General features: G+C 45.4%; 1 protein-coding gene across 3 annotated transcripts in view; it reads right to left on the bottom strand.

Annotated features, from left to right (window-relative positions):
* Window positions 1–25528, bottom strand: part of LOC139341998 (AT-rich interactive domain-containing protein 1B-like) — a 167764-nt gene extending 142236 nt beyond the window's left edge. For all 3 annotated transcript variants that reach the window (XM_070978811.1, XM_070978812.1, XM_070978813.1), the window contains exons 1-2: window positions 23958–25528; window positions 616–819 (exon numbers count right to left, since the gene is read on the bottom strand). In XM_070978811.1, the coding sequence (XP_070834912.1) occupies window positions 616–819; window positions 23958–25199 (1446 nt within the window). In that variant the 5' untranslated portion in view covers window positions 25200–25528. The remainder of the gene's footprint in view (window positions 1–615; window positions 820–23957) is intronic.
* Between the last annotated feature and the right edge of the window lie 478 nt (window positions 25529–26006).

The following is a 26006-nucleotide window of genomic DNA, read 5'->3' as shown; positions in this document are numbered from 1 at the left end:
CACTATTGTCTCTAACACAGGCCTATTGTGTCTAACAGAGAGACTGTGACGTGGGTCGGCTGTGCTGTGTCTATGTTTACTAAGCAGCGAGCATTCCACTACACAAGCGGGCACACACACACACACACACACACACACACACACACACACACAATCAAAGAGACATACATACAGAAAAAATAAACAAGCACACACACACGCAGAAGCTTATAGAGTTACATAATGAAGCATACAAGCGCTCCATTAAACAAGCATAAAGAATGAACATGCTTAGACACACGCACACACGCACACGCACACACAGCGCATCAAACCCATCTCGCTCCAGTGGGAGTCTGAGGGGAACTGAGTGATGAACAGGAGTGACACCACCACATGCCAGGGTGTGAGATGTGCTGCCTGGTGTTTTAGGCTGCGTCTCAAATTGAACATGCCAAGCCTTGAGGGGAAAATCGCTGGAGAATGTTCACCACGAGAAGCAGACGTCCCACAGCAATATCACTCATAATACCGGCTACAAAGTCTGGACCAGCGCTGCAGAGCGGGCTGACTCATTCATGAATCACGGTCGGACGCACATGTGCAAAGATGTGGCATTTGGCTTTGTTGACATACCTGCTGTTGAGGATACTGCATGCCGCCCATGCCCATTTGGCCCCTCCCCTGCATGCTCATTGGATATCTGTGTGGAGGCGGCGATGTGTATGTCTGGCTAGTAGGATAAGGCCCGGCCCCTGGCTGCTGTGGGGTAGAGTAGGGGTTGTTGGCCATGCTGTACAGCTGGGAGCGTTTCATAGCCATGAAGTCCATGGATGACACCTGTAGAAGGAAAGAAAAGGCTTAATGAGAGGTCATCAGCATTTCATATTCTTCTTCTTATTTGCTAATATTTCACATTCATTCACCACAGGTTCACTGTGATTGGCTGAGAGGTGTTCAAACGAATTCATCCACCATCTGCCAAGCCGGAGCTCCTGACAGAAGTCCACTTAGTGCACAAGCTCCAAACCACAGCCACCATTGATTTATTTTATAATTGCACAGCGGGTGGAAGCCTTAAATTAAGGCCTACAGGTCATAAATGAGCTACAAATGGAATTAAGTAAGCAAAGATGTTTATTGCATAGCTATCAGGAGCAAACTTTGCTGGAGGAGGGCCAAAATAAAATGATTTAATTAAAACCTGAAGCTTGTATCTTTCTTTTAATGTCTGAAAGGGTTTTGAAAGTGTTGTAAATGTTGTTTAAAGCGATGGGAAGCAATAGCAATAAAAATTCTATGGCAGTGTTCCCACAACCACAGCCCAGCCGTGCCAATAATCACTGTACAGTGCTCGCCTCTCACTAGCTATGTTGCTGCTTACAGCAAACTGGCGGAAACACTGATTATTACATTGCAGTTTATGCTCTTTGGAATGAAAATAAGAGGACAGGTAAGGGCTGAGAGTCTGGCAGGGATACGAGCTTTGCATGACAGTTGTGACGAGGCATTTCAAGTCTGCAAGTTTGAATCCCAGGTGGGACTTTAGGGCAGCCAAGCAGTCAAAGTACCTGCTCTCCAAAGCCACAACTGGGGAGCTAGCTTCTTATATGAACACAAAACAAAATCAAAGAGAAGAAAGAGAAGGTGTCAAGGGTGATTTGTTCCATTGTAAGTATTTCAGAGCCTTTTTAGAGGTTGTTTGGGGTCTCAGTGAGCCATTGGAAAATTCCGGTACAGTGCGTCAGGCTAATGCTAATCCGTCACCCATAGCGGCGTGTTTGTCTGTCTCCCGGGCAGATAATGTGGACTTCTCCTATCTTCGCTCTCTCCTCTCATGCTTTCTCCCTTTTGTCTCCGCCGTGTAGGATCATGTGTGATTTATGACATTTTGTTCCTGCTGTTTCTTACACACACACTTTCACTTCTCCTCTCTCATCTCCAACTAACCATCCCCCCACCCCTCCTCCTCCTCGTCCTCCACCACCACCAGCTCCCTCCTCAGTTCCCTCTCTTCTCCCCAACTCAATATCACCTTGTCTCTTGTAGAGGAGAAATTGCCGCTGCCTCATATTGCCAGGCTAATATCAAGAAGACATGTCAGGGGATGGGAGCACTTTATTCAGCAGGTTACGTGCGGACGGTTACGGCGCTCTAGCTTTAAAGTGGTTGTGTCTACTGAGGCATGTGCGTGGAGTAGTTTGGACTATTTCACAGAGTGCGGAGGAGAAAGACAGAGAGAAAAAAGTGTGTTTGGGTTGTGAGAGAGATGGAGAAAGAAAGCCAGAGATAGAAGAATGAGTACTCTTGGGTGTTTAAAAGTTATTTCACAGCATGGAGGCGTACGTGGGTGTGTGTGAGGAGAGGGGTTATCCTGCACCAGGATTTCACCAGGAACAATCTAATCCAAAGAAAGAGGAAAAAAGGCTTTTAGTGTGCGTTAATGCATGACTGTGCTCCTGCTTGTGTGCTGTGCTTTGCCCTCCGTCATGTATGAAACTAGGAATAAGCAGACCATTCCCGACGTTATGTGAACTGGCAGCACTGATCTATAATGAAGCATTTAACCACCAGACAAAGCTGACGTCTGACAAAATGATTGCCAACATTTGAGTTAAGCGCATTGGGGAATAATTAAAGTTATGGAGCAAAACCTGTTTTAAAAGTTTCAGAAAAATCATTTGTATTTTAGAAACAGCGGCAGATGAACTTCAAGCTGAAGGAGAAACATTGGTTCCAGATCTGCTCTTTCTGGAAAGAAACTCTGACTCATTATAGAATTAGCCTCCCTCCTTGTTAAGCATGACGATCCTGACTTGACAGTAATGAACATGATCTAATAACTTAATGCAGAATGCAACTAAAATAGATCCTTAGTTGCATCTGAACTGGGCAATATACAGAGTTAAAGCGTCTGAAGATGAAAGGAGAGGTTTGTTTTAGAGCACTTTTTGCTATAACTGTCGCTGGTCATATGTTTCTGATGTAGCAGTAATGACGTTTTCTCTAGAGCGACAACACATGATCTGCTTCAACGTTTGTACGCTCACACAGGACACACCACAAGCCAGTCACACACACACACACATGGGTTCGCTAAGTAATATCTGCAGTGAGAGGGCGACGCTCTTCAGTCTCTGAAAATTCAGGGCACTGTGCCACCCATGATATGGGACACACACCCCCTCCCCAGCTCCATCCACTTCACCAATCCATCTCAAGAGGTCCTCCGTTTGCCAAAAATGCTGAGTGCAACACAAGTAAATCCTCTCACAGGGCTGAAAAGTGTACACACACACACACACGCTTGCAAAAGAAATAGGTTAACGGCTGCACTTGGAAAGGCACTGGACGCAGAAAACAACTTCAGAGTTTTGTGAGCGGAGAAGTGGACGCTCGATTAAACACACACACACAGAAATGTGTATTAGCACAATCTCGCTCTGGCTCTCACTGCTGATCTCCCACTCCCTCACACACACACACTTGTGGGCAATTCTTAAATAAAACAGCCACAATAAAATGATATAGAGCTATCCGACACATTGGTGAGTCTTCTACACATGGCATTATCCACACCTGTCCACAGAGGGAAAAAAAAAAAAAAAGTATTCTCCGCCTCCCCAAACACAGCCTCATATCTGCTCTCATGACAAGTTCCACTAAATGAGATTTCAGCCCACTGCAGTCTATTCCTCGAGATATGCCCACCATTTCCCTCACACCACCAGGCACAAAAAAACCCCCCGACAACAATTCTTGACAAATTGAAACATTATTTTTTTTTCTCCCCTCAGAGAAATGGCTGTACTTAGGAAAAAAATTATGAATATGACATGAAGTGAATCGTGTTTGTGCCAGGAGGGACAGCAGATAAAAAACTAGAGGGAATATACAGAAATTGTTTTTTATTTTCTTCAAATGTGTTTTTCACTTTTGTTCATCTGGGCATGCCATTCAATGGGGGGGGGGGAGGCATGGGAGACAATAGTAATTCAACTGCTAAATTTAAAATTCAATTTATGAACTCCTCTCCAGCGCTCTGACTCTCGTGAGCCCCCCCCCCCTTTTTTTTTTTTTTTGCAAAACAAAGCCATTAAAACAGAACATGGGTGAAATTACTGTGGGGTGAAACCTGCTAAATTGCTTTTCTGAGCTCAACATTTTTATGTTGCAAAAATGATTTTACTCCTCGCTTTAATGTGCTAAGTTGTTAATCAGAAAGAGACAAAATGCTCGACACAAAAGGCTCGGATATGTGGATTATGAGACGCACACTGGGATCAAACAAACATAAAACAATATTGGTAAATGGTTATTATTCCAATTTCGTTTCCAATGCTGGAATAATTCTTTCCAAAATCTTCCGACTTATCAGCCGTGGTGAGCGAAGGCGTTCGAGAGGGGCTCAGACGCACACACTCACTTACGCACTGTGTCCCTGCGGCTATTACTACCCTTGTCCTTCACACTAGATGACCAAATCATCAGCTGTCTGCATGAGCCCTTCATTTCAGTTATTTACTATCCCCACATACACACACGCACACACACACACACACAAAGGAAAAAATGACAGACTCAGGCTCACCCACTTAGCAGGTGCAGTAACAATACAGTGAGATGTGCGTTGCTGCTCTACACATGCTTACACGGCAACCAAAACTGACATAAAAGATGTTCCTTCATACGTCCATACGGCGGCTCAGCAAGCCTTTCTGTTCTGACATCACTTGGTGGTTTAATGCTGTTTTAACAACATTTCAGGTCCAGTGAACGAGCTGCTACAGTGAGCACAGAGCTCAGTGTACTTAGCTACTTGGATACTCCAGAGTCTTCAGTGTGATGTACAAAAATAGTAGGATTCATATTTTCAGCTATTAGGTGTAAAGACCTATTTGGTATTCGCATGGCGCAAATTGTTCTGAATATCGCCAAAGAAAGACGCATCAAACCTGATTGTGTATGAAAATTAGCCCCAAGATGCCTTTTTGGTATTGATTATCTTCTCTTTTTCTTGGAAGGACTGCTGCATAATGCCTGCTTTTATACCTGTGTAATAAACCATTTTAGCCCGTGTGTATTTGTGTAGGAGAAACAAATAAGGATAATTACTGTCAGCGGATCCCCTTTATCCTCTGTGCTGTGTCTGTCTCTGGAGAATCAACATGCTGCAGCCAGAGCCGGTTGGTCTGCTGGGACAATCAGCCTTGTCTTTTATGTTATTTATTTATACCATGCAGCAGAGCACTCTCCAATTGCTATTACACTGCGGGGCCCGGCAATGCCCCGGCCTCCAGAACAAAGCCCGGCATTTCAGGCTTGTAACCCCGTGCATTTGGGCCTACTGTTTCGAGCTAAAAGAAAAATAGAAAGGGTGGAAAGAGAAAAGATGGGAATGGAGGAGGGGGGGGAGAGAGAAAGAGGAGAAGAGAGACTGCAGCAGTGGGCGAGTACAGATCGAGTTCCATATTAATGTGTGCAAATTCCCCCGCTCCTGCTGACTAAGATTAGAAAAATTAATTTCATGGATGCAGAGACAATACTGATGTCATCAAGCGGAGAGGAGAGGAGCGGCGCACTGTTAACTCCTCCCTGCCTGGCCTCCATGAGGAATAGACTATTCTTAAGTATCGGTTCATCATTTCATTTCACTGCTAGGACTCAAGCAAGTTAACCAAATACTAATACTGCTTAGCCTTGACAGATCTTTCCTATCAACTCACCCCATCCTATAACACAGAACTTATTGTGTAAGTGTGCAGTGAAGTAGCTGAGCTGTGTGCATGGCGAATTCCCATGCGAGAGCTGCATCGCTAAGAGCACCAAATTCAGTGAATTATGTCTTGAAACACAATCTCATCCTGCATCTCAGCACGCACGCCTTGTTAGTAAAAAGTCTCATAACGAATGACAGTGTGAAGAGTAGCACCGGTCCGCGGGGAGCTTGGTGGAGCCAAATTGCCTTTCCTCAGCCCAATATGCCTGGATGGCACAGGCAGCTAGGCATGAAGGCTGGCTAGCATAGAGAGGCATGAAATTATCTGAGGAGAGAGAGGTGCAGAAAGTGGCAGCCATAGAGCGGACGGCGGGAAACATACACACGTGCGGTGCATGTTTGGCAACAACGCCGGAATCGAGAGAGAAAAGCAGAAAGACGAGGGGGAAAGCAGATAAGAGACTGTTGTTATGCAGCCGACCAGCGTCCTTTTGTGTTTGGCGCAATGCACATAATTGCTCTCTCTCCTGCATCGTCCTCGGAGCCGGTGATCGGTGTGCCCTCTGTGTTTGACACCAGTATTTACACCACACACAAATGCTCTCTCTCTCTCTCTCTCTCTCTCTCACACACACACACACACACACACACACACACACACACACACACACACACACACACACACACACACACATACATACAAACACCGGGGTGCTCGGAAACACACCCACCCCTTCCAAACCCCCATCGACTGTGGATGAGGAAAAGTTGTTGAGCGTTCGGTTCGTCACATCCAGCACAAAGACGTCATTAAGGGAGGGGAGGAGGGTGATGGAAGAGAAGAGGGCTGGAGGGAGGAGGAGAAGGAGAGAGGCTGCTTCATCTGTCTCAAGTGAGATTGGGGTCGCAGGGTCACTGGAGCCCTTTTCCTTCACCAAGACTGAGAGCTGAGGAAGCGGCAAGGACAGACAAAAAAAAAAAAAAAGAGAGAAAACCTCAATGACAAAACGAGATGTGGCTGACATGCCATTAGAGAATGAAAACAAATAAAATGTAATCGTCTGCAAGCAGCGGAGGAAACACGTGGGGAGGAACACAGATCACAAATTTGCCAGTCAAATCTCCTGCCAGGATGCAGTTTTCCAACGCTGTATTCATTCAGAGTTCTAGTGTGTAACAGGGAGCGCACTTGATAAACACGCACAGGTCCCACTTAGAGCAAAAAGCCTTTCCCAGGGGACATTCTGCAGTGTTATTCAAGTCTGGCCAAAGATCAAAATTCCTCATTGTCTTCTAACACCCTCACAGCTTTTTCATGTGCTGAGCGAGTATTCTTAAATCATCTGGCAAACTTTGCTACAAACCAGCAGTGTTTCCCCTTCAGAAAGTTTCTCACTGGGTGGAAAATCCATCGAAAAGCCTCCAGGCAAGACCATATGGTGGGACAACTACAGCTTTGAAACCAATGCAAATTAAATGCTTTCAGGAAATAGTGAAGGCACCTCTTGCAGCGCTGCTTTCCTATTTTCATAGAATCTGTTACTGATGTGAGAACCTTGCTGTATTCTCAGTCTTTTCTTGTCTCTCAGTCCTGTGTGCTTCCTGCCCGCCGCGACCCTGGGACAGCGGAGGGCCGCTGAAAAACCCCATTTCATCTAAGGGCCGTGGTGGAACGAGAGGAATGCGCTCGTCTCTAACTACCCCAGCCCGCAGAACCCCATGGAGAGATGCTGTTGCACAACCAAATGAAAGAGAGAAAAATGGGGCAGGAGGAAGGAAAATAACAATAACTCCATCTGCCCCAAAGAGAGAGAACAGGCTATTTGAGTAAATATGCTGCCCTTTTGCTTGCCTCGTCTCCCGGAGCCGAGACAAAATGCGGGTATTAAATATGCAGGCTAGATTCCCCCCTTATTCAAGGAAATAACCACCTTTGCTAATGGAATGGTATTGGAGAGGAACTGCATTTCTACAGCTTGGATAATTATGAACGAGGTCCCGTATCGCCAAGTGTGTTTATGAATTAGCAATGGTTATTCATGATATTGTGCTCAGAGTAGGGTGAAAATACATAAGTGAATACTAAGCGAGTAGACCAACAGAAACGATGCTAAAGGGTCCTGAGGGGGCTTTCTCTGCCATCCATTAGTCTTCCCTGTAAGGCAAAGCTTAACGAGCTCTTCGGGCTGGGAGGCTGGCCATTGAAGGAGAGGGAACAGAGTAAATTATGAATGCCAAAGCTCCATTTAAAGCTAGACTACAATAAGCCCCCTCCCCACTTTTAAGCTCTTTTCCACCTTTTCCTCCTTCCTTCTGTTTGGCGCTCCTGAAACACAGCTGTAATGTTCCAATGAAAAAAAAAATGTTTTTCATCAAGGAATTAATAAATAGTAAATATACTGTATCTATAAAAAGCAACTTGTCAAACTAGGTCACACCCGTGGTGCAGTTTAAGAGGCTCCCCACTAAAAGCAAGGATTTACATTCAGGCTGTTTGTTTTGGAGCACTGCCCAGTCCTCCAGGACGTAACCATCCATATTTCTCCTGCGGGTGATCCATCACTTAAAAAAAACAAACAAAAACACAAATAGCAAACAGATATCCTGACCTTCCTTCCTCAGGCGGATATTAGATACTCATTAAAAGTCACCTGAAACAATTTGAACCAAATTGATTTCATTATAGGACTCGGCACGACACGCAAGGCCCCCATGTCTGATAGCTCAGCGGGAAATTTACAGAGTTAATTAGAAAAAAATTGATTTTCATATAACATTTTTCCCCCCTTCACTTTATGATGGTAAAGTGACATGAAGAGGGGCTTGTTCACGTGAGGCGGCGGCAGCATCAATGTTCAATGTGGATGGAACTCAGCAGGTTAGAGGCTTGAGCATTGTAAGTGCAGATGGAAAATTTATTCCAGCTTTCAGTGGTAATGGAACAGTGTGTGTGTGCGTGGGGCTATGACAGATTGTGTAATAGCATGTTAAGGTAGCTTTCTCTCCCCCAAAACCCACGCTCACCAATACCTCTTAACCTCCTCACCTTTTGTATGCATACACGCTTTCTCTTTCTCACACACACACACACACACACACACACACACACACTCCCCCCCCCTTGTTTTTCCCCACACCTCAATATAGTGGTCACAGCAGCAGCAGCAGCAGCAGCAGCAGCAGCAGCAGCAGACGTGGCCTTAATTTTCTCCTGTAATGAATGTGAGCCTCCACTCTTCCACCCTGCTGTGAAGGCTTCCCCAGAAACGGGCTCCTCGACCTGGGTTAGGGGCCCTGGAAATTGGCTTCCCTCCCCCCACAGCTCCTCCAGGTCACCCTCTGGGAGGCCCCAGGCTCTGTGAGCCCAGGCCAGGCCTCCCATCTCCAGAGCCCGGACTGGGAATCAATCACCAAAGCTGGCTGGGAACATGAGGTGGGGGAGCTGAGTCGATCAATGAGAGACTCCAGGCCTGTGGGAGCCCTGATGCATGGCCTGACTGTACATACACACCTCTGACTCACACTTCATGCCACCATTCACTTCCATTATCACTGAGCTCCAGGGCAGCTATGTTTACAGTGGACTGGCTGTGCTAGACCAAATGAATAGCATACGTGTATGACTGAGAAAATCGAGTGATATTTGCAGGTAAATGGCTTTAATCTGATTTGCGCATGATTATGCAGAAAATGACTGTGACTATGTACATCCACTGTACAGTATCCAACCCCTAGTATTCTGCATAGTATCCAATCTTTGAGGTTTCTTCAGCTCATATGAGAAAAAAAATTAAACAACAGCTGAATGTCCCTCTTACTAAATTCAGCATTTAGTAACAGTGCAACCACACACTGGATTTAAAGCAGAGCAAGCCAGTCTATGGCAAGAACAAGTACCCTGATCATGAGTTGTTTTACACACCGAACCTTGACCGACCTTTTATGTTCAGGTTTTTATTAAAGGCCAGACATATTAAAGGGACGCACATATTTCCCAGGAGAGGCAACAGATCCTTTGGCTGCAACACAGATTTCACCATGTGTCCAAATCTGTGCAACAAGGCGTGCGTATGTGTCAGCGCGTGTGAGTATTTATTGTATGTATTCAACCACGTGGCAATGTTTGTGTGACCCAGTGGTGTAGATATAGGATTTTACACACTATAGGTGCAGATAGAAATGATTTTAAAAATGTTTATGGATATGAATGTGTGTGGATACATGAATGCACACACACATCAGTATATTAACCAACTGTAAATGCACAGCATGTCTGTGAATGTCTGCCAGTATCAGTTAAACATGTGTATAAGTATTTTGAGAGTGTGTGTGTGTGTGTGAGTGTGTGATCAGTGCGTACCATCTGTGTCCAGATGTTGCGTAGAGAGCAGGCTGCGTGGACAGCCAGACAGTTGGCAGGCCTTCTGACAGGCCTGTGTTCCTTATTGATAGAGGGATCACAGAGACAGAAGAGTCAGCCGTGCTCAGCTAGACCACAATATTGTCCTCGCTGCTGTTATTCATCCCAGTCAGCCAGGAGAAAATGGGATGTTCTGAGCCAAGTTTATGGCTGTCAGATCTGAGCCAAATAGGAGTTGAATAGGTTTCAAACATTTGGAAAACAGCATGAGGAACGTTTGATTTGTCATACAGATGCAGCCAGATTCTTGTGCCAGAGCTGAAGAATTTCATTGTATTTCAATTCTGACAAGGATTTTAATGCAGATGCCTACAAAGCTGAGCCTTAAGCGCACAGCCCTGTGCATTTGGGGTGAACGGCAGCAAGGGCCGACATGTTGACGGGAGCGGTCGGACTGGTTCTTGTGTGTTTGTGGAGGTGAGACTGAGGCACAGCGCAGAATGACAGAAAATATCTCAGCAATGTGACTGACTGCAACTCCTGTTTACTTAATCCAGTAATCTCTGATTCAACCAGCCATTATCATACTTTAACACACACATATATAATGTAACATGAAGCAGATTTCCCCTTGAATAATATCAACGTACAACACAGCTATGACATTAACAGCTTATATAACTAGTAAAGGCCTACATTACGCTGCACATTACTGTGGTTTCTCTTTTTTGCTTTCACACGAGGCATCTGTTGACCACTTAGTTTCCATTACCGCCTTGCAGAACTGTCTCCCTGACCTCGCACCCTGTGCCATCTTTCTTCCCTGGCCTCTGCCAGAGTTATGGAGCAGGGAAGACGTTTATGGAGGGCAGCCCCTTTTCCTGGAGCTTTGATCCAGAAAGTTCTAGAGCCTATAGTTTCGCAGGGGTCATCCAAGAGGAGCCACGTGGGCAGCGGCAGACGTAAGTGAAAGCACATTGAGCGGCTCGTTTTAAGCAGAGCCTCAGCACGGAGGCTAGAGCAGAAGGGACCTGAGGGGTTATAAGGTGCAAGCCGGGTGTGCCGAAGGCTAAGCTCTGCCTACCTGTGCGGGTGTGGGAAAGGAAGAGCTACACAGCGCTAATCCTCGAGAAACAAATCACACAAAAATGAAAAACAAGCGGCAGAAAATAGCGAATCGGAGGCCAACCCAAAATTTTATCAGGCAATATCACAGCTCTCATATCTGTCATCTCTCTTTCATCAAACCCCTCCATCCCCTATACAAATTATTCATGCCACTAGCTAAATGTATTCATACCATTCTGTTTACTTTATTACTCCACTTTTATTCTGCTCTTTTCCCCACATTTGTTTACAAGAATAAAAGCCTACTCTGACAGAATTATCCCTCTGCACAACAAAAATAAATCACAGCGCTTGCACACACATCATTCACATTCAAAGAGCACAGCTAAATTATAGATGGCCCCTTTCTCCCCAAATATGCATTTCATTAGCATTTCCTTCGCCTGTTGTCTTTTTTTCCCTTCTGCCCGTCTGCGCGCACAACCCGCTGATGTGTGCGTGTGCATGTGTGTGTGTGTGTGTGTGGATGACTGGAGAATGGGAACAGACTTGCAGCAAAGCAGGACGCGTCCCCTTTCCCAAGCCTAATTTAGGATTCAATTACAATACTCTTTAAAAAGCGTCGACTTCGCAATTAATTATTTTAAGATTAGCCTGACAGTAATGGGCCTCCCACCGACGCCAGCCAGCACAAGAGTGGCCGCCTGCACCCCAGGACCACTTTGTCTCTCTACATACACACACAGACATATATATATGTGTGTGTGTGTATATATATATATATATATATATAGACACACACCTTTCTCTTCCTCTCTTTCTCTCCCTTTCATCCTCTACCTCTCCCCTTCACACTCCTCTCCCGCCTTCTCTCCATCTTCCTCTCCTGAGAGAAAAAAAGAGATAAATCTTTCTCCTCCTCACCTTCACTCCCTCCCTCGTTCCTTTCTTTTTCTACCTCCTCTCATTGCCGCGCTACACTTTGTTTTGTTTCTTGTTATTTTTTTTTACCTTTGCTACTTTGTGTCGTGCTCTGATCTCCTTGGCGGTTACCGCGCAATTGATATTGTTTCAGTACAGCGGGCCGCTTTTTACGAGCCACAAGGGCCTTCTCCCACGTCCTTCCGCGTCCCCAGGAAATGCTGACGGATGAGCCCGGCGACAAGGTGCACACGCACATAAACACTCGCACCCATACACCCATGCACATACACAACCGCCTGTCACCGTTGCTGCCAGGCGTAAGCGGAAAAAAAAAACAACGCCGCCCTCCTCCACCCGCTTTGATTGGAGCCGAGCAAAGCATTTTTTTCTCCCCCTTCCTCTCTGAAGCTGCTGCCTTTCCTCCCACCCTTCACCGCTACCACCCCTCCAACCCAACCCTGTTTTTTTTCTTTCCTCGTTTCGGAAATGAATGTCATCATCCATCCCCTTTCTCCCTCCGCCGCAACTCCCCCCATCACCCCCAGGCAAACCTCAGCCGAAGCCCCCGATTCTGTTTATTTAAATATTTGATATGTAAGCAGTCATAAAATAAATGTCAGGAGAGGAAAAGGGAATGGATATGCGGGGTGTGAGGAAAGAGGCCATTATGGGTAATGGTTTCTGATGTACGTCGCAGCTCCCACAGTGTAACCCCCACCCCCATCCCACCCCCTCAACCACACCATGCAGACAAACCAGCACATGACTGAGCCGAGAGATGCTGAAGCAACAGGGGAATAGATGCAGAGGGCATGTACAGTCTGAGTGTGTGCGTGTGCCACGAAGGCAAAGACGCAACACCTACACCGACACCTACACACACACACACACACACACACACACACACACACACACAGTGACACACTTGTTCGACTAGCGATATGGAAAATAGGCCCTCCCATGCACAATTGACTTCTAATACATTGTATACTCCTCAAACCATCCATTTACCAGGCATCGCAATTTCAGGGGCCCTGAAAGAAGCACTTCGCCAGCACTTTACAAAATACCTTAAAAAATTCTCCAGCCTCTACAAATGCTCTCTCTCACTAACTGCCAATTCTAGCATGTCTGTTAAAGTGACAACACAGCCTTGTTGCCTGGTATATTGAACATCACTTTATTGACTTGCCAGGATTTCCATGTTGGACACAAGACCTGCTGCTGCCGACTGTTTAGACACTCCGCCGCCAATACCATTACAAACACGCACACACCCATCTCTCTGGCTGCGTGCTCACGTGTGTCCCAGCTAGTGGCGCCCAAAGGATTACACGGCTGTGACAATTTCACCCAAGAACTGATAAAAAAATAAATAAATAAATAAATAAAAGAGGAGTAGGCGGGGTGAATAAATCAAGCACAGCCGCTGAGATAGAGGGAGAGTAAGAGAGTCTCTCTGTGAACAACCTTGAATTTCTCCTTCATGCTGAGATGCTAAAATACTGCTAATCAGCACAAAAAAAAAATCCCCAATTAAGAACAAAAATCATCACAAAATGTTCATTAGCGCTGATGGTATATTGGCTTGGCATTTCAGAGCCTTTTATTCTCAGACCTTTGCCTAACGAGCTCCCCTGGCCACACCAAAGGGCTGCGGGAGGGGGAGTGACATCACATCAGGGGTCAAAAGTCAAAGAGAGGTGTTGCCGGTTGTTGACCTCTGTCACCTCTAAACGCTCACATGTGCTGAATCCCCCTGTGATTTTCCCATCTGTCAGCTCGCAGGAATGTGTACAAGGATATGCACTTGCAGCTTTGCTTTATAATGTACATATGAGACACACACACACACACACACACACACACACACACACGCATCTTAACCGTCCCACAAACACCCTCAAAGACCACTTGTAACCTTAACACTCATATTCACATAGAAGCACATTTCATGACATTGATTACACAAAGCTACGTGATAAATCTTTTTTTTTTTTTCAATTCTAATTTTGGCTTCCAGAGTTACGAAAACAAGATAATCGAGATAAAATGATCATTATGCCGCATTTCACATTGATGCTCTCATTTTGTCTTGTGTCACACATCAAGCGCACCCCTTACTCACTCAGCGAGTCTGTGGCGTGTTTAGTTCACCTCAATGCGGTCAAGTGAGCCACTGTTTGCAAAAACCTGGTCAAGCCAGCTGCCGCTTGGATTTTGATGTGCACATATCTGTTACTGTACTGGTGCTTAGAGCGGCCAAAAAGGATGAGAGAGCTGCATTTAAACAATCCTCACATTTTCCACACTATGCTGCAATACTACATTAGAATACCTGTCATATTGTAACTAAATCTTTGTATCTATTGCACATTATGTTATTAATACATATAAGTATTATTATAAGATATTTATACATTTTATTAGTTTTTCAGCTGAATTATATTAATATTTCAAGAAAATCCACTTCTTTTTCTTAAGTTCAGATAATGCAATAATAAAGAATAGTGGTAAACAACCAGGATCTCAATATTGACCAGACATTTTCACATACATTGATCACACAACTCTAATTGCTTCCCTCCCACACACAAAAACACACACCTTTCCATTAGATCAACACATATATCTATAATCAGCTCCGCTAACTCACACACGGGTTCATGTACAAACTTCACTAATACACACACATATATACCTAAATCTCCACACACGCCCGCTGTTCCCCTCTGCCCCCTCCAGAGTCCAGGTCAGGGTGCCCTCCAGAGCGCCTCGCCCTCACCGCTGTTAATTACCACTAATTGGCCATGCTCGTTTTTTCCCCCCTGCTATAATGGAACCATTCATCTTTACTACTTAATGAGTAGGCACTCTAGTCACCAGGCAAGGTCACCCACAACTAGCATCCAAAAGACGGAAAGACAGAGACTTGGAAACAACTGGGGGGAAAAAAGAGGAGAGAGAGACGGAGACATTGTTTATGCCTTCAAACACAGAGGAGAAAATGTGAATTTGCAGAACTTTCCACGCATGACTCTGCTTTTTGGAATATGGCCAATGTGTAAAAAAAAAAAAAAAAAAAAGTTGAAAAATGTCTGGGAGCTGTGGGAGTCTGCAGTGTCCAACGCAAACCACAACACACACAGGGAATTTCCAAAAGCAGACTAATTAAAATACCCGTTATGCGAGTGAAAACAATGGATCCCTCAAAACAACGCTGAAAGCACGGACTCTCAGTCAAAAACGACTGTAAATATAGCAATGTATTTTTCAAAATGCACTCAGAGCCTCTTCTCCGGCTTATGCACACATAATTATCAAAACAATCACTCCGACTGTCAGCACAGACTCCAGCCCCAGCGGGTGAGAGGGCAACAAGTTAGCCACCATAAAGCATCTAATTAACACTGAATGCTTTACATATTAGTCCAGTGGTTGCTTTGTATTCATGTGTGTGGTGAGTCCCCAAATAAAGGCATGTTACTGCTGAAAAGAACAGAAAATAATACATGCAGCAGATACAAACATCCTGCAAAACTGTGTATAGTTTGATGATAAAAGGCTCTAGAAAAAAATAGAAGAAAATCTGTGGTTCAAAGCTAAATTTAATCCAAAACTTCTCATCAGCTCCACACAGTCTTCGCTAGTCTGACTCCAGTAATCTGCAAAATCAAGTCTCACTGCTAGTTTTCACAGTACATAACAAACTGTTGACACACGCGGCTGAAGACCAGCAGGTCAGACAAAACAACCATACATTCATATTTTGTTAGTGTGCGAGCGATGCAAGCTGCCAATCTTTGGCCAAGGTAGAGCGGAGGAATATTTCAGATTCAAGCATCATAATTTGTCCCAGCCAGTCATGCCAAAATCTGACAACCGGCTATTTTCCTTGGAAACATCTTTCAGTCAGAGAAGTGCCACTGTGTTATAGTTCCTCCGTTCAGCCTCGTGCGGTGTAGCGGAAGCAAGCCGTCATGTGCTCCTGCAGCGCGGTGGCGATCAGCCTGGCACGCCAGTGTTTGGAAATGGGACAGTTGTCTATGGATTATGTTAATGTGGTATTCCACACTCCCCTCTGGCATGTGTCTGACATTACAGTAACCTTTGCATGTTTAGCCAACAGTAGCTATGGATGTTCATTGAGTAGGAAGACGCACACGTGCGCATGCCCTTAGAAACACACATACACAGGTGCAGTTGCACAGGGAGATTAAGTGTGAACAGCAAACATCTGTTCTTGCAAACCATATTGATATCCTTTGGAGGAATTGACATCTTAAGGAAATAAGACATTTAAACTTCAAAATAAAGTTCACTTGTGTTGTCAATATCTAATCCAGTTCATCCAGTTTGTGTCAGAGGAGTGGCTGGAATGCAGAACACAAGTCCGGCCATTTCAGAGAGGAGCTCAATACAAGTAAATGAGAGAAACACCAACAGTAAATATCTGTACTCCACACCCACTCCAGCACATGACAACCACATTTCTAACATTACATCTTCCCCCACATACAATATCTCCAGTGAGCAGTGTCAAATATGTGTGTGTGTGTGTGTGTGTGTGTGTGTGTGTGTGTGTGTGTGTGTGTGTGTGTGTGTCTGTCTGTCTGTCTGTCTGTCTGTCCAATGTGCATATGTCATATGTGGAAGAGGATGTGGTGTGAAGTTGCTTCCTAAATTGCTGAGATAAAATTGATCTAAATTAGGTAGCGTTCAGCCAGGAGTGACCACCAGTGTCCTGTTGTGACCAGTGTCTATAAATCACCAACATATCTACACACCAGCTGTGTTCACACACACACACACACAAACAAACACACAGTGTGAGTGAGTAAGCTGTAATGGGCAATCTTAGTTTGGTAGGAAAGGAAAAAGATGAAAGGAACATGTTGTGGCTTGGAAAATACATGGTTGACCAGTCAACACAAAAGAAAAAGCGATGTACACACATAAGTGTATGTTTAAGAGAGTTTATGTGTGTGTGTGCAAGTGTGTGTGTAGGTGTCAGAAGAAGACAAAAAAAGAAAGAAAGTGGGAACTGGGAGAGAAACGAACAAATAAAAGCCAAAACTCATCAACAGAAACTCGGTGCGCTGTCCGTGTCCCATCGTCTTTCTATTTTTGTCTCTCCGCGCTTCACAAACGACAGACAGCGCCTTGCTGGTGCTGTTTGGTTGTTTTTGTTTTTTGTTTTTTTTTTTAGCTGAGCAAATGGTCCCACCGTGCCAGCGCTGATTAGGATCAACTCGAACCAAACAGTGAGACGTGCGACTGGAGTGCGCAGTCTACAGTGTGGAGACAGAGAGGAGCGCAGGGGCTTTGATGTGCAAAGTGACGGATGATGGTGATGATGATGATGATGATGATGATTATTTTCTTACAGGCTGGTGAGAGGAGGAGATGATGGTAGCAGTTGGGAAGGCATACATGAAGTCATACACACACATTATATGGCTTACAGATTGGCTTCTATGTAAACATGTATTTACATTTTCATGTGAGACTCTGCAGCAGCATAAATATTGTGAAGAACAATCAATTAAAATGAGTCTGAAGTCACATCATAGCATAAGTCCGTCTACCTGGGTCACATATTACCAGAATGTGCCTTTCATAGAATTGGTTCTTCAGGTGTTCCCTCACCTGCTTCGTGTCAAATGTGCTCATTTTGTGATCAGCTGATTATTTTGTTCGTCAACTAAACCAAAAGCACAAGGTAAATTCTAATAACAAATATATTCAGGAAATATCACATGCACCAAAAATCATTTATATCCTCACAGTACAAATAAAAACAACAGACAGGACCGTTTGCCATTTATCCTCCTCTCTCTTCCTTTCGCCTGGCTGAACCATCAGATCATTAGCTTTATCACACAAAGGGGGAGGAGATGATGCAGAGTTTGGGTGAACCTTAAAAATGTCCTGCCGACATTAATTGCCGCAATCACAAAATAGCTAATTTCTAGAGGGACTGACCCGTACGCTCACCATTTCCTCTTCTGTAGTCCACAGAGCAGAGACAGGAAGTGGAGGCTACTGAAAGCAGGACAGTGTTTCAGCAGTGCCCACAGATCTGCTCACTACAGTGTATAAATATTCGATAGGATACGCTGGCTGTCTAAATACCTCTGAACTGACTGCCGGTCCCTTGGGAGACCGAGCTGGCTACTGAGAGCCAGGGACATGAGACAGAAAAAAGAGGAGAGACCGTAGAGAAAAAAAAAACAGAAAGAACCAAAATAAATGCCTGCAAACGTGAAAGCAAAGTGTTTGGTAAAGTGGGCCAATTCTCATTAATAAGTCTATGGTTATTATTTAAAACTACCATACAGTTACTTAGCCAACACAAAAGAAAGAAAGAAAGAAAGAAAGAAAGAAAGAAAGAAAGAAAGAAAGAAAGAAAGAAAGAAAGAAAGAAAGAAAGAACACTTCTCCTCTGGGATGGGTGAAGGAGGGGGTCCTTCCTTTCAGCAGCTCCACGTGGCTAATTAGCATATGTGAAGGTCAGGGTGCTGGGGTGGGGGGTTGGGGTGCCACCACAGCACCCACTGCCATGAGACCTGGCGCCCTGCCAGCAACACACACTACTGACAGGAGGAAATCCAATATATTTGTGAGTGTGTGTGTGAGTGTGCGTGTGTGTGTGTGTGTGTGTGTGCGAGTGTGTGTGTGTGTGTTTGTGAGGGTAACAACTCGTAAATACTTCTTTTGCTTCGCATCGTTCACAAGGCTGAAGCGGGGTGGGATCCAGAGGGAGAGGATTTTAACTATGACATCTGCCAGAGTTCAGACACCGACTCTCTGTCTCTCTGTCTGTCTGTCTGTCTGTCTGTCTGTCTGTCTGTCTGTCTGTCTGTCTGTCTGTCTGTCTGTCTGTCTGTCTGTCAGGTCCATTCCTCTGAAGTGAGCAGTGACCATGTGACTCACTTCAAATATCGCCTACATTTCTGCATCTCTTCATCTCTGGCCTTCCTATATTCTGTTTCCACAGAGAAGACCAGCAGATAAGTCTCACTGCGAGCAGGTTTATGCAAATCATGGCCTATTGAAATAAGAACGCCAAATTAAAATCCCAATTATCACAAAAAAAAGGCCTGAAACTTGCTGCCAGAACTCACAAAAAATTCATAAGTATGCAGAAGTTGTGATTACATGATCACTGTCACACTGATGGAAGAGCTTTTCTTTGCTTCAGTGTTCGGGCTGCAGAGCTTTTGCTGGTGGCTGGAACTGCGTTCAAAATGCTGAGAGACAGAAAGCTCACAGTCATGTGAAATTTGTTTGCAGTGACATTTCTAATGTTTGTTTTTTTGTTTCGTTTTCTTGGGTTTTTGATGGAATCGTCATTGTAAGGCTCATTAGGAGGGAGCAGTGGTGACATGTGTTAGGTGCTGTATTTACAGCCCAGAGGACGGCTGTAGCTTTCATACAGGGTCGTCATCGGCAGCATCCACCGCTGCTGACACGGACTAAATAAGGCTCAGTAATGAAATTGAAATGACTATCAGATCAAATAAAAAAAAGCCTTGGACTACTTCGTCCACACGGAAAAGTCAAATTCTCCCATATGCACAATTAACTTTCTTCCCCAAAACTGCTGTCGTTTTGATTTTCCTGCTCCCTCCTGACACCGGCAGTTTCAGTTAAGACAGAGCTGAGAAACAGCTGACACCAAATCAACGCCCGCTCACCGCCGTCATTAAATCATTTCTTCAGGGCATTTACACATCAACCTTTGACTCCAGGGGACGTCTTGAGTGCATACTGGGGACAGACAAAAAAAAAAAGCTACAATTGTTTTATTAGCGAGCTAATAATATGTGAGCTTAGTCCAGTGATGTAACTGGACAGCTGCTTTTTCTTACATGTATTGTTTTTTAAAAATCTGAATTAATTGGCGCTTTGTGGAAACCGCATGCAGACCAGGGATAACCCCGGCCTGCCAATTACCTTAGCAGGCTCTGTGTTTCATCCAAGGAAGATGAAAAACGCTGCGCGGGGCCCTTATCGGACGCAACAGAGCAAATTAAAATTTCACTCCAGTGTTGCTAATCAGCACTGCGCTAGCTGGCCAAGACAGAGATGTAAACAAAACAACATAAACAAACAAGTGACGGGAGGGGGCAGAGAGCAAGAGAGGGAGGGAGGGAGAAACGCTGTGAGAGGGGTTGGGTTGACGTTGGACTGCTTAGTGCTGACGAGGGGCTTTAGCCTTCTCCAGTCTGAACACACAGAAAGAAAGGACACGCACACCCAGACAGAAAATCTAAGCGTCCACCCCAGAATAAAGAGAAGCACCCAAACACACACATGCATGCATGTAGACAGACACACACACACACACCTGCATGCCCATTTCCTGACCAGACCCCATGGGCTGTGCGTCCAATGCAGAACGTGGACCATAAATTAAATTCCAGCAGCCACAGTCAGGCCCATCACTATGCACAAGGCTCCCTGAGATAGCCGCATAATACAATGTGACATTGATGCATTGCTCCTATTATAAAGTCTTTGTTCGTATCACACTAATAATTCATAAGAGAGAAATGTAAACAGTATGCACTGGAGAGCACTGTGAGCAGGAATCATTTCAAGGTAAGCACATTACCAAGGATGGGATTGGGTCTAGTCTTTGATATGGAGAGCTACTGAGCTTTGATTTCAATTCTAAAAAAAAAAAAAAAAAAAACGAACGCAAAACACTGAGCATAATGGTGATAAATTAGTGGAAACTGCAGATATCCATTTTTGTTTTATTAGGTCAGATTCTAAATGAGTTGCTGCTGTAATTATCTAAGAAACAACACTATTTCAAACTTGCCAGGCCCTCATTATTTTCTACTAATTACTCTTATTGTTCTCTGTGTGTGCTGTGTGTGTTCCGATTAGTGGAATACAGACAGATCCCTGCTCCATGTATAGGCTGAGACAGAAGACGCTGTTTCATTTACGATGTAAACCGTTATGATGTAAGTCATCGCGATTGCACGCACACCGTTATGACACTGCTACAGGTGAACGCTGCACATGAGCATGGAAAAACACACGGTGGGCGGGAACGGCCGGGATTTAAAGCAGCTGACGTACACACAAACATGCAGACACATTCAGGCAGAAGGTCACATGCTGAACAATGAATATTGTTTTTCCTCGATCACATAGGCCACAGAAATTTCAAAACTAGGACAATGTCATTTTGATGAGAGAGCAGGCTCAACACACACTTCTGAATAACATATCTCGAGTTTTCCCTGTGTGTGGCGCACACACACACACGCAGTGGTGTGTCTTCATTTTGGTAAGTGGCCAGACAAGTGAGTGTGTGTGTGTGTGTGTGTGTGTGTGTGTGGGGGGGGGGGGGGGGGGGGGGGGGGCAGCGGCAGTGTAAATGAGGTGCACTCGTTTCACTCACAACTTGCTCCTGAAGAGAGGCAGTGGGGAGGGAAATTGAATTTGAAAGAGGGGAAACTGTGCCAACAGGTGACAGAGGCGTGCTCCGACCAAACGCACTCTGAAGTGAAGCGCAGTCATATCACGGGGCCAATTTGGAGGCAGTATTATGCACTACACTGCTCGCCTTTCTCACACAGCCTGTCAGTGCACAGGAGAGCAGAGCTGCTGCTCCAAATATGAATTAAACATAGGGCTTTTGTAGCGTGAATATACTGCTGCTGAAATGTTGATAGAGTCAAGAAAAAAACACAGCAGCGCATGCACTTATTCCTTAAGTGGAAAACTGAAAGAAGAAAAAAACATTTGCAGTATAAAATGATAAATGTAAGATTTGTTTAGGGGGCTGGTTTGTTTTGACTATCTGCATTAAAAAACAGAATATGAACAGTGTAGAATAAAACTATATATAATATAATTGTAAGCTGCAACTGACATGCTGAGTCTCATTTAAGTGTCTCCAATATACTGTGTACACACACACACACACACACACACACACACACACACACACACACACACACACACACACACACATTTTATATTCTCTTAATATCCAATCTGCACATTACTGTGGGTTTCCAGTGACCATCTTATCAGCACATAATTTGATACAATCAATACACAGCAAAACCCTCCCACGCTAAAACATCCACTTAATTTTCCCAGAATCCAACGCAAATTGCCTTTGATTGAAACAATGTAAGCTAATGAACTGCTTTTGTTTTGCGAGAAGCAGACAGTACAAGCCATGCTCAGCCACCTTGCCCTCCAGTCGTCCAGATGTGCCATCCAGCGGTGCGAATAATTTAGTGCCTCAGAAACAACCACAGAATAATGGCTCTTTTATGGAAACACTGTGTTGTTTTGGGGCAGGCTTCTGAACTGGCAGGCATCCCCTGGCTGTCGGCCTGCACGCTGTTGACACATAATTGTTTACAGCACAGGGTCCGGAGACACCCAGGGATCCTTGCGTGCAGCCCCTGCTCCCAAAAAAAAAAAAAAACTGAAGGAGGAATACTTGAACAATTAGTAGCACTTTCTTCCTTCCTCGGATGTTACCACTGAGGTGCCCTTGAGCAAAGCATGCAACCCCCAGCTGCAGCAGCAGTCAACAGAAGTCAGCTTGCAGGGATTGTTGTGTAAAACTGAGGTTGTGAATACATAAGAGTATTGTGCAAGAACATCACATGTGTTGGACAATCTCTGAATTCTGTGGGAAATTATTCATTTATATGAGGTAGAACACATGAGGCTTGATAACCCTAAACATAACAAGTAGGCTAAATCAAGGTTATAACTCACTCCACATGAAAACATAGTGACTTTCTTTATCATTTAGGGCTGACATTGCAGTGTCTCTTAAGTATGGAAAGAAAAATTATGAGAATGATAATCAGGAGCAGCCTAAACCTTCATAAAACTTCAATTACTGCGTTGGACGGCCTCCAAGTCTGGAGTATTCCCGTAAGACGTGAATGCAACATCACTACAGCGCCATGGCCAAGGATCTCTGCAAGCATCTTTTTTTTTTTTTTTTTTTTTTTTTTTTTTTTTGAGTGCCGTCTGCCCAGCGGGGCCACAGGGAGCCAATCAGATGGCAGACTGAGTGTCAACTGTGAGCCGGGAGTAGGAGAGCTTTAAGCCAGTTTACCTCCACTATTCAAATTCTTAACAGAGCTGCACGGGAATAAACGAGGCGCACAGACGCGCTCCGGCTCGACACGGAGCGCGAGGAGAGGGACAGACGGGCTCTGCGCTTCATTTTTCAAATCAGTTCAACGTCAACACATGATACAAATTACACAGCCGTGGCGTTTCTAATGGCCATTTACGTGCATTTTCTAGAGAAGTATTTGACTTTGTTGACGACCGCCTCGAACACAACACGTCCTCAGCACAGGGCGTTTCGCAACGTGTCTCACAACACGTCGGCAGAGGAGTGAATCTGCCCGACATCAAGCATGCTTCTTAATCCAGCGGATAAAACTAAAATAGTACGGAGAGCAAACGGCTGGAGTATGAACTACTGAGCCTATCGTTTTCCCTGATAATTTGGCTCATTAAGATTAAAATGATACAATTTTTTTTTAGAAATAAATGTGCGTTTTCTTACCTTTATGTCATATTAACGCTCAAGTTGGTCTAATATTTAACACGTTTGCACAAGTCAGAATTGTGCTCGTGTAGCTGAGGCCTTTCTTCTGCATAAACTCTCCGTGACAAAAATATTAACCCATGTCATTTTCATATAATTCACTGACAAACGTAACTCTCTCGTCTACACACAGTGGCCCTTGTCCGAGACACACGTGCTGTAATTTGTGATCAACATATAGAGAAAACACACACCACATGCTAAATAACGAGCCACACACCAGCTTTGATAACCCAAGTTCACTGGTGAACACCGGAGCTGCTGACTGAGAAGTTTCCAAAACTTACCTGCGTCCTGAGGCCTTGTCCTCCGTTGCCTGGACTCAATGAATGCGGGTGGTTTCTCTGCTGCCCTCCCCAGCCGTGGGCCGAGGTGGCTCCATACTGGGGCCCCACGTCTTTCCCTAGGCCCATGCCGGCTTGCTGCTGCGCCGTGGAGCCGCTATAGTCTTGATATGCGCCGCCATAGCCGCGCATCATTGGGCTGGGGGACGTGAGCAGTTGGTTGAGGGTCGGGGTGGCCCCTGATGGATGCTGCTGAGTTTGTCCTGGGAACCTTTGAAAGCCACCCGAAGCAGCTCCCAGGGGGGACTTGCCGTGGCTTGCTGAGGAGTTGCTGCTCATCATCATGTTCCCAGGTTGCCGGCATCCAGAGGGACCCATCATCCCGTAGGCCCCGCCGCCGTAACCCGCCCGGTATGCCGGGTACTGATTGTACTGGCTGTTGTGGTACCCTGCTTCGTGGGAGTTCTCCATGCTGTTATGTGCCGAGGAGTGCGTTATCCCCATCCCACTGCTTTGTTGCTGCTGTCCGCCATGTTGCTCATAACAGGGCCTCGGAGTGTAATAGTTGTTATTAAACTCAGAGTTGTTAGTAGTTGGCCCCAAGTTGGAGTGTTCATACCTGGTACCCATCATCCTCTCCGCGGGTTTACAGGTGAGCTCCCCCTCACCTTTTCCTGGCATGTGCTGCTGCTGTGGCTCCCCCTGGCCCCCCAACAGGTTCTCTTTCCCGTGGTGGTGTTGGTGATCCAAACCTCTGTCCCCACGGGGCCCCTGTCCGTTGTTATTGGCGGCGTTATTACTTTGAATCTGTCGCTGCTGATGTGGCGCAAATTGGCCGAATTGCGGCGGCGGCGGCTGCTGCTGCTGCGGCTGAGACTGAGGGGGATCTCCGCTCCCCACACATTTCAGCTTGTGGTTCGCGATCAAACCCGTCTCCATCGAGGAAGTGGTTGAATTAGTCGAAGCCGGGGCGGACGTGAGGTTATTTCCATCCTTGTCGTGGCCGTCCGGAGCGTTATGAGTCGTGGAAGTTGAATGAACCATGTTGAGCTCGTTTCGGCGGTGATGGTCTACATTATTCAGAGTCCCATCTCCGGCACCCAGCATCGGTCCAGTCCTCTGCACGGTCACTCCTCCTCCTCCTCCTCCTCCGGATTTCCCCGAATTGAGCTCCGGACCCAAACCGCTGGATAATTTCTTATTTTTATTAGTTCTGGTCGGAGCCGATGCAACTTGCGCAGCCATGGTCACTCCAACATCTCAGCGCGCAGTGACAGCAAGCCCCGACCAGCCTTGCTCACAGAAAATAATTCAAGAGGGGAAGAAAAACACAAGCTGAGAGGTGAAAAAAATATATATATTCAGTGGAAAAGCAAGCTCTGTTGCAGCGCTGATGTTGCTGTTTGTGGTGGTGAAATGGTGCGTCAGTGAGGCTTCATGTTGAAAGTTTCTCTGCCAGGTTTAAACGAAACTTTTTTTCTCGCCCCCTCCGCCTCTCCTCCATCCCGGTTCTCGGTAATATGTAGCAGCGTCTCCCGGAGCCCTTGTGGCCCAGCATGGCATGAGAGAGAGCGGGCTCTACCAGCTTATCCACCTCCGGGGCTCTGGCGCGCCTCGCATGGAAAATCCGGACTGGACTACAGAGCCATTACGCACGCTGCATTTTGATATTTCTGTGTTTTACGATGCTTTGCTGGTTGATCTTACTATAGAGAAAGACACATTGATGTGGCAGTACTTTGACTTGGCATACATTATCCTATTTCCATAATAATACCACGATTTCTTTGCATGATTGCGCCTCAGACGGTCGAGGAATGACTCCCTGCCACGAATTCAACGTGAATATTATTTTTAACCAAAAAAATGATCGTGACAGATGGAGCATTTCCAAAACACACTAGGACACTGCTCCTCCGCTCCACACAGATCCTTCCAATAAGCACACGAGCAGCTGTTAAGTTTGTCCGTGTGAGTTTCTCCGCAATTATCCAGATCTGATTTTCCCTCTCCCCACCCTCTCTGTCCCTCGGCTCAAGCCAGTTCTCTGCA

The sequence above is a fragment of the Chaetodon trifascialis genome, chromosome 14 (genome assembly GCF_039877785.1).
Source record: "Chaetodon trifascialis isolate fChaTrf1 chromosome 14, fChaTrf1.hap1, whole genome shotgun sequence".
NCBI lineage: Eukaryota > Metazoa > Chordata > Actinopteri > Chaetodontiformes > Chaetodontidae > Chaetodon > Chaetodon trifascialis.
The sequence above is the reverse complement of the archived record's forward strand: the minus strand, read 5'-3'. Positions and strand labels throughout refer to the sequence as shown.